General features: G+C 43.8%; 1 protein-coding gene across 1 annotated transcript; it reads right to left on the bottom strand.

Moving 5' to 3' along the window:
* Nucleotides 1-2,399: 2,399 nt before the first annotated feature.
* LOC123451962 (hydrophobic protein OSR8-like) lies at nt 2,400-4,087 on the bottom strand. Its single transcript, XM_045128533.1, has 2 exons — nt 3,876-4,087; nt 2,400-2,733 (listed from the first exon to the last, which is right to left on the bottom strand). The coding sequence occupies exons 1-2, from the start codon at nt 3,963-3,965 to the stop codon at nt 2,608-2,610; spliced, it is 216 nt and encodes a 71-aa protein (XP_044984468.1). The 5' UTR covers nt 3,966-4,087; the 3' UTR covers nt 2,400-2,607.
* Between the last annotated feature and the right edge of the window lie 5,640 nt (nt 4,088-9,727).

The raw sequence follows: 9,727 nt of genomic DNA, 5'->3' as shown, positions 1-9,727 counted from the left end.
AGAAGGTTTCAGAAAATTTCAAACATGTCTACTAATCTGAACGTTGTCCTATGCTCTTAAACATTTCCCGTTTTCTAAATGTAAAGAGCAGCTATTTTGTGGAGTGGTAGTAGTTGTCCTTTGTCAGTATAAGGTCCTGAGTTCAATTTCTATTCAAATCAGCACAATAAGGCTCTTATTTATTTTTTTGGTCGGGCCCCAGTAAAAAAAAAAACAAATAAGGGCTTGTTTGGTTGCAAAGGGTTTGAAGAGGACATAAGTGAATTGAAGAGGATTAAATCTCCTATAAGTCAAATTCCTTTTCAATCCTCTTCAGGGGAGGTTTAACAGAACAAGGTCCAAGAGAATTCGCAATTTCTTGTAGGTGATCTGGGTGACTATGGCTTGCATCTGTATGTAATCATCACTGCAGCATATGTTTACATGAGGACATATATGACCACTGGGTGCAGCCGATTGAAAGCAGTTATGCAATGTTTATTCAACATGTTTGGTTGATGAGTAACTTGTACTTCCTTCGTTTTTAAATATATATTTTTAAAGATTCACCTACAGATTATATACGAAATAGAATAAATGAATTTATACTTTAAATTATATCTATATACATTTTTATGTAATCCGTATTTTTTTTTAAAGATAAATATGTAGGAACGAAGGGAGTTGATCATGTGAACGAGCAATGTAATTTCAGCGCATGTTGTCAGACTCCTTCATGGTGAGCGACTGCAGCTACACGTGGCGGATGACCGGGTCATCGACGACGGGCACCGGCATCACCGGAGTGAACGCGGCGGACAGGCAAGAGCCGTGGCGCGCCTTCTGCTTCTCACGGCGGGAACGCCGCGCCTGTACCTGACTGTAGCATCCTCCGCAGCTGCCAGCCAGCGCCGTGGTGGCGGTGAATGCACCAGAACAAAATGGGACGAATTTTAGGGAGTCGGGTTGGAAATACTGGCCATGGTCAATGACAAAGCAGTCTGCTGTGCTACTCCCCGAGGCACCACCGGCTCAACGGACACACACACACACAGGCTATTGCGTAGACAGCAACGGACGTGCGTCAACGCGCAAACCCGTTTACGGGCTAATTTGGTACTAGCATAATCCACTGTTGACTGTTGGAAATATCGGCAGGTGGCGAGGCAAGGCTGTTTGGATGTCGTGGCATCTAATACCAAGTCGGTCAATCAGGGAGGGCCGCCCAAGTGTATGGATGGACATGGAGGCAAGTGCATGCACCACTGCCGACTGATGTCCGGTCAATGTTTGTCCGTTGCTGCTTCTGAGCATCAGATTCCACCGAGGAGGATACAAGCACAGAGATGAAGATCAGATGGATTGTCAGCCAGCCTACTAATTCGTTGCTTTCATACAGCAAGCAAACCGAGTGGGGTGTTCTGGTGACGGGCCTCCATGGAATCCTCTATTTTTTTTTTAAATCAAAATTCAAATATTTCGTCTTCGTAAAAATCTGAAGAAAAATATACAAGGATATAAGGATGAAATGTATTTGTGTGTAATAATTCAGGACAAAATACTTTGAAATGCAACCTATAAAAAAATCATGAACTTCGAGTATCATGTGCTAAAAAGCCCCAGATATGATTTTTTTTCATAAGCCCTCGTTTCAACGTATTTTGTCCTGAAAATTTACACATATGTACATTATGCATCCATTTATATCTGTATTTTTTTCGAATTTTCTGAAACATACAAATATGAATTTTGATGAATTTCAAATTTTGCAAATGGAAACCTCCATGGAGCTCGGCCTCCGAAAGCAGTTTTCGAAGCAAACCTCTGCTTCTCCCCAGGTGTTGGCTCCATGCTATAACAACCAGACCATCGAGCCGTGACACAACATGGGCTGGGAACTCAACACTAGAGCACCAGAAAACGCACCGCCATCTACCACGGCACTAGTCTACACACAGGCTCACGCCACTCAACATCGTCTAAAAGGAGATAACAAGCCACTGAACCCAACCTGCACAACGATGCATTTCAGACAAGAGAGAGCAATCCTTTCAGGACCTTCAGCTAGTTTGGGCATGGTGCTTGTGAGAAAAACTCTGCCTACCACAGTGATGTTTCTAAAACTTCTAGTTAAAAAAGACAGCTTGATCCTAACCCACGGCTAAGCGGCACATGTATGTATTAGCAACAAGAAAAAACAGCATATGTATGTAATACCGACCTAGCTTTCTGAAAATAACACATTTGCACTATCAATCAAAAGATGGAAACACATTTGACATATGGATGGTGTGGTTCCTATCAGCAATGAAATGTGTATAGTGCACAAAATCAGGTCTGATTGAAGAAACATCGCCACAAGATGAGAGTGGTGGGGAATCCTCCGATCGTAACACCTGTTAAATAACCCTGCTCAGCAGTTCACGCAAGCCACTGGCATAAATCTTCAGAGCTGAAATTTATTCGGTTGTATCAGAATTACATTACGGGGAAACCAGACGGTTTAAGCATTTACAGACTCACAGAAAGAAGGCACGCCACACAGTCCAGATGGAAACACACGGCGTCGATTCGCAACTGCCAGGCGAGGGGCTCATCACACACAGGATAGGAGTTGTTGCAGGATGTTTAAGCAAGGGTGTCGTAGTCCCTATCGCGGTCCTCCGAGCCGAGCGCGACGAGAACGTAGACCGCGTAGATGATGCCGGGGATGTAGCCGAGGATGGTGAGCAGCAGGCAGATGCAGAACTCCATCTGTTCAAGACAGAAAGAAAGACCAATACTGTTGTTAGTATGCTATATCAGGACCGAGAAAAAAGATAGCACTGAACTGTGCCTCTCTGCCGCCGAGACACAAAACGTGCTTGCGCATCACCTATCCATTCCAGGATCCAAAATTAATCCATCGACAATTGTCGGAGTAACTCCCTCTTCTGAGGAGGAAGAGATTGGTGTGCTTAGACAAATTTGCTGCTCCGGCTATGCACATAACTTGTATATATAAATAAACAAATGGAGTCGAAGAGCAGCTGGTAATCCCATCCAGCACCCCAGCAGATGGCGTGCTTTGTACTCCCTGCGTTCCTAAATATAAGTCTTTCTAGATGTTTCACTAATGGATTACGTACGGATGTATATAGACATACTTTAGAGTGTAAATTCACACATTTTGCTGCGTATGTAGACCCTTAGTGAAATTTCTTAAAAGACTTATATTTAGAAACGGAGGGAGTATATAAAAAAGCGGGGCTGAGATGAGAGGCCTTCTTCTCTAAACATAAGGATTCAGACATTATCCACATGCACCCTACTGCACATATTATCCTCCTCCCTCCCTATGCAATCAAAACACAACAGACGACGGCCAAACCGACAAATGGTCTGAATTGCTTCTCGAACGCAGCTACTCAACAAACGTGTACGAAGGCTTCAATCAGCAGTCGCCGGCATGGCAGCAACCAGCAGGGACTGCATAATCCCACAGCTAGACTGCTAGAGCAGTAGCAACTATACAGCACAGCACAAGTAAACCATACAGCAGCAGGAGTGTGTTACTACCTGCAATGCTACGGGACATTTGCACGTCTAAACACTGCTACCCCAGCAATGCTATGGTAATACTAGGCGTCGCCGACAGGAAACCGCCCGAGATCAGGGGAGGTCTCCGGACCTCGCGGTTGTGGTCAAGGGAACCGCCGCCCGAACATCTCGCGAACCACCGGCCGTTCGCCTCGCTCGCCTGCTACTGAACCGGCGCGCAACCCGCCTGACCGCGTTGGGAGACCTACCGGGTCGCCTAGGAACCGCGTGGATCCATCCCATCCAGCCCACCGAGGAGGATCCCGCGGAGAGGAGAGGAGAGGAGAGGAGAGGATGTGGGGGGGTGAATTGCTTACGCTGCAGCAGCCGAAGCGGAGGAAGACGCCGAGCGGCGGCAGGATGATGGCGAACAGGATCTCGAGGAAGGTGCAGCTCCGGGACGCCATCGGGGATGCGGATCTCGGATCGGATCGGGGGAGATCTCTCCCTTGCTCTGGTCCGGGGGTTGGGTCTGGGGTCGGGGAAGGAAGGAGGGAGAGGATGATGATGTGAATGTGATTACTTCGCGCGGAGACTCACTTGACAGGCTTTGTGGTGCTGGCTGGCCGTGCCGACATGCCACGCGGCTCGACGCGGGAGCGCCACAACGTCCCACACGCGGTTTATCCTAGGGAAATCTTACCTTACCTATTCATTTAATTTTTTATTAATAAAGCAAATAGTGCTTCTTCCGTACGTTATTCAAAGTTGACTAGAATTATTCACCAATACCACATATCTTTATCTAATAATAAAGAGGTCATTGCTTCCGTCGAAAAACCCATCGAGGTGATTTTACAAAGAAGTCCTTACTGTTTCTGACATTAAACTCGTAGTATATATACTAATTTTTTTTTAAATACTCATATCTTTTAAACCGTAACTCCAAATTTAACATATTATGCATGGAATTTGATTAGAAAAATATATAGAATTTAAATATGATATTATTTTATCTGTTAAATGTTTAATAAAAATACTATCTACGGTGCAATCTTAATAAATAAGTCATTATTCGTCTTTTTTTCATACCGGTACTCATCCGGGTTGGGAATGAACACGTCAACAAAATCAGGATTAGAGATGAAACTGAAGGTCACTTGACTGATTCTTTGTACGTATTAAATCTACATGCAAGCCGTGTTAAAATAGAAGACTTATGAAATTTTGTACTGCATTTTTGTAGGATAAGACCATCTTTATTTGTATCGTAACTATAAATTATCAAATTATAGACATTTTTTATAAATTAAGAGCGTGTGCCGTGTGATATTTCTTTCTCCCGTTGCAACGCATGGGCCCTTTTGCTAGTAAGTCATAAAAAAGTTTCAAACAGGAAAATCTACGCACTAGGCCGGCCCATGTAGGCACCTCCTATATTACGCTCTGGACGTTGGAAAAAGATGCAACACACCTGTTTGGGCCGGCCCATGCGTGGGCGTCTGTTTTTTAGTTTAGTTTTTTTATTTTTATTTTCAGTTTCATTTTTTTCTACTTTAAATAATTTAGAACTTCAAACAACTTTTCTCAATTTTAAGAAACTGAGAATTTCGAAATAAAATATTCAAAAAACATATTTTTTTTGACAATTCAAAAACTACTCAGGAGTTTTGAAAAAAAATTGCATATAAAAAAATGTTTAAACTTTGAGAAAATGTCCATAAAATAAAAAAAGTCAACGATTTTAAACAAAAGTCCGTGTAAAAATCTTAAAAACAGTTTGTGCCTTTGTTTTTAGTCTCATTTTTTATTTTCATTTTTCTGTTCCATTTTTTAGTTTAAATAATTTAGAAATTTGAAAAACTTTTGCAGTTTATAAAATTGGGAATTTTGAAATAAAAGTTTGAAGAAAATATAAAATGTTTGTGAATTCGAAAAATGCTTAGGATTTTTCTAAAAATATTCGCATATTCAGAAAAATATTCATAATTTTGAGAACAATGTTGGTGGAAACAATAAAGTTCATGATTTTGAAAAAAAGTTTGTGTGTTATTTTTGAGTGCAATTGAAAAAAATGTTTGCTAATTTAAAAACTGTTCATGCATTTCAAGAAATGTCTTAAAATTTTAAAGACATAATATGATCAGCACCATTGGAGATTATAATTGTTTTTCTCTCTTTGCAACGCACGAGTCCTTTTGCTAGTAGTAGTATAACAGGCAAACGTTCCCTAGCGAGAAACTGTCGGCGAACGCCTTGACTGCCACGCGATCTTGATCCTACGGTGTAGTTTAGATGACTATTTTTTAAACTCAAAATTAAATGGATGTAATGGCAGTTTTGCAAAAGGCGATCCAGATTCCTAAAATAAGCTGAAACTGCCAGCGAATATTAGCAAATGTCGTCTCCTATGACGAATGTTCACCACATATGCCAACTCTTACCCTATTGTGGTAGAAAAACTGAAACTGAAAATATTTTTTCCGCAAATACGTAAGAGATTTGCATATCATTGCATTGATAAAAGAGGAGTCAAGGACTTATAGGTGAACCCTAATTAATAATGACACAGTGCCACGACGGAGAAGTAGCACTAGCGTGTGCCAAAAATGGACCCGTCACTCCTTTTGCCACAGCAGTGGCGGGCATTACGGCCTACCAGCTGAAAGGACGTGGATGTCGCCTAGAGGGAGGGAGGGGTGAATAGACGCTTTAAAATAATTATGGTTTAGGCTTGAACAAATACGGAATAAAACTAACGTTTAATTTGTCAAGCACAAAACCTACAACAACTAGGCTCACCTATGTGCACCAACAACTTATGCTAAGCAAGATAAACAACTAAGTGATAGCAAGATATATGACAATAAACAATATAGCTATCACAAAGTAAAGTGCATAAGTAAAGGGTTCGGGTAAGAGATAACCGAGGCATGCGGAGACGATGATGTATTCCGAAGTTCACACCCTTGCGGATGCTAATCTCCGTTGGAGCAGTGTGGAGGCACAATGCTCGCCAAGATGCCACTAAGGTCACCGTAATCTCCTCACGCCCTCGCACAATGCAAGATGCCGTGATTCCACTAAGGGACCCTTGAGGGCGGGTACCGAACCCGTACAAATGGCAAACCTTGGGGGGATTGAGAGCTAGCAAGCTCGAAGAAGGTCAACAATGGGGGAAGAACACGAGCTAAAGAGATAAGGTTCAATAGGGAAGAAGACCCCCTTTTATAGGTGGGGAAAAATCCAACCGTTAAGCCTCACAGCCCGCACAGAGCGGTACTACCCCTCATGGAGCGCTACTACCGCTCGATAGGTTCACCAACCATGCTGAGGCCAAAAAGGATGCAAAAAACCAGTCCGACGGAGCGGTACTACCGCTCCGGGGGCGGTACTACCTCTCCGGGGCGGTACTACCTGTTGGAATTATGCCCTAGAGGCAATAATAAATATAGTTATTATTATAATTCCTGTATCAAGATAATCGTTTATTATCCATGCTATAATTGTATTGAATGAAGACTCATTTACATGTGTGGATACATAGACAAAACACCGTCCCTAGCAAGCCTCTAGTTGGCTAGCCAGTTGATCAAAGATAGTCAGTGTCTTCTGATTATGAACAAGGTGTTGTTGCTTGATAACTGGATCACGTCATTAGGAGAATCACGTGATGGACTAGACCCAAACTAATAAACGTAGCATGTTGATCGTGTCATTTTGTTGCTACTGTTTTCTGCGTGTCAAGTATTTATTCCTATGACCATGAGATCATATAACTCACTGACACCGGAGGAATGCGTTGTGTGTATCAAACGTCGCAACGTAACTGGGTGACTATAAAGATGCTCTACAGGTATCTCCGAAGGTGTTAGTTGAGTTAGTATGGATCAAGACTAAGATTTGTCACTCCGTGTGAACGGAGAGGTATCTCGGGGCCCACTCGGTAATGCAACATCACACACAAGCCTTGCAAGCAAAGTGACTTAATGTAAGTTGCGGGATCTTGTATTACGGAACGAGTAAAGAGACTTACCGGTAAACGAGATTGAAATAGGTATACGGATACTGACGATCGAATCTCGGGCAAGTAACATACCGAAGGACAAAGGGAATGACATACGGGATTATATGAATCCTTGGCACTGAGGTTCAAACGATAAGTTCTTCGTAGAATATGTAGGATCCAATATGGGCATCCAGGTCCCGCTATTGGATATTGACCGAGGAGTCTCTCGGGTCATGTCTACATAGTTCTCGAACCCGCAGAGTCTGCACACTTAAGGTTCGACGTTGTTTTATGCGTATTTGAGTTATATGGTTGGTTACCGAATGTTGTTCGGAGTCCCGGATGAGATCATAGATGTCACGAGGGTTTCCGTAATAGTCCGGAAACGAAGATTGATATATAGGATGACCTCATTTGATTACCGGAAGATTTTCGGAGTTACCGGGAATGTACCGGGAATGACGAATGGGTTCCGGGAGTTCACCGGGGGGGGCAACCCACCCCGGGGAAGCCCATAGGCCTTGAGGGTGGCACACCAGCCCTTAGTGGGCTGGTGGGACAGCCCAAAAGGGCCCTATGCGCCAAGAAGAAAAAATCAAGAGAGAAAAAAAAGGAGGAGGTGGGAAGGAAGGGGGACTCCTTACCACCAAACCAAGTCCAACTCGGTTTGGGGGGGGGGGAGTCCTCCCCCCTTGGACTCGGCCGACCCCCTTGGGGCTCCTTGAGCCCCAAGGCAAGGTCCCCTCCCTCCCACCTATATATACGGAGGTTTTAGGGCTGATTTGAGACGACTTTTCCACGGCAGCCCGACCACATACCTCCACGGTTTTTCCTCTAGATCGCGTTTCTGCGGAGCTCGGGCGGAGCCCTGCTGAGACAAGGTCATCACCAACCTCCGGAGCGCCGTCACGCTGCCGGAGAACTCTTCTACCTCTCCGTCTCTCTTGCTGGATCAAGAAGGCCGAGATCATCGTCGAGCTGTACGTGTGCTGAACGCGGAGGTGCCGTCCGTTCGGTACTAGATCGTGGGACTGATCGCGGGATTGTTCGCGGGGCGGATCGAGGGACGTGAGGACGTTCCTCTACATCAACCGCGTTCACTAACGCTTCTGCTGTACGATCTACAAGGGTACGTAGATCACTCATCCCCTCTCGTAGATGGACATCACCATGATAGGTCTTCGTGCGCGTTGGAAAATTTTTGTTTCCCATGTGACGTTCCCCAACACTACCGCTACACGAGCGGTACTACCGGTGGCACGAGGAGCGGTACTACCGCTGGATACTGAAACTACTGTAACTTTCGCATACGGTCTCCGAATTCAACAAAACCAAGTTTGTTGGAAAGTCTTGATAGAAATATAAATAAGAAGCAAGTGAGAAAAGTCTCATAAGAAAATAGTGAGAACCCTTCTTCGAATAAGACCGGTAAAAACTCCCAACATCGAAAACATCATAGAAGATGCATATGGACTCCGTTTTCGATGAACTCGAGCGTGTCATGAAGATAACCATAAGCTCTAAAACTCACAAAGAGAAATACCAAACAAGAACCAAGAAGTATGATGCAAGGATGCAAATGGTTTGAGCTCTCAACGAACGATACGATCAAGCTACTCACTTGAGAGCCCCCCTTGACAGTACGACAATATATCCTAAAACAGAAAAACCTATCAAGGGAAAACCTATACCTTGCACCTCGTCCTCTTGAGCTAGATGACGATGATCTTGGCTTCCTCAAGATGGACCACCTTTCTTGCTTGCGTTGGTTTGATGAAGACTAGTTGATTGCTCCCCCATACACACTATGGGTGAGCCGCTCTTCAGCATATCTTCACAAGTCCATTGCCACCATCCTCCATCACTTGACGTCATCCTCCATGGGTTGTATGAGATATTCCTCTTGACACAAGCCCATGGAAACACACCTAACCCCACATAGAACTCTCAAGAAGACCATGGGTTAGTACACAAATACGTACTGGACAATGCTTACCATACCATGGGATCACTTGATCCCTCTTGGTACATCTTGTACGCTTTGTGTGTTGATCATCTTGATTTACTCTTTGTGTGACGATCTTGATCAACCTTGTGTCTCTATGACCATTCTTTGGATAATACCTTGAATACCACCTTGTTCATCATATAAACTCCTTGAACCCAACAGATGGACTTCAAGAAATGCCTATGGACAAATCCTATAAATATAACTTAAGG

Source organism: Hordeum vulgare, chromosome 5H (genome assembly GCF_904849725.1).
Source record: "Hordeum vulgare subsp. vulgare chromosome 5H, MorexV3_pseudomolecules_assembly, whole genome shotgun sequence".
NCBI classification, from domain to species: Eukaryota; Viridiplantae; Streptophyta; class Magnoliopsida; order Poales; family Poaceae; genus Hordeum; species Hordeum vulgare.
The sequence above is the reverse complement of the archived record's forward strand: the minus strand, read 5'-3'. Positions and strand labels throughout refer to the sequence as shown.

What these genes read in the sequence shown, in the direction of transcription:
- LOC123451962 (XM_045128533.1), bottom strand. Translation starts at nt 3,965, where the DNA reads ATGGCGTCCCGGAGCTGCACCTTCCTCGAGATCCTGTTCGCCATCATC. An exon ending in TCCGCTTCGGCTGCTGCAGC is followed by an intron (nt 2,734 to 3,875) that starts GTAAGCAATTCA and finishes TGTCTTGAACAG; the next exon opens with ATGGAGTTCTGCATCTGCCT.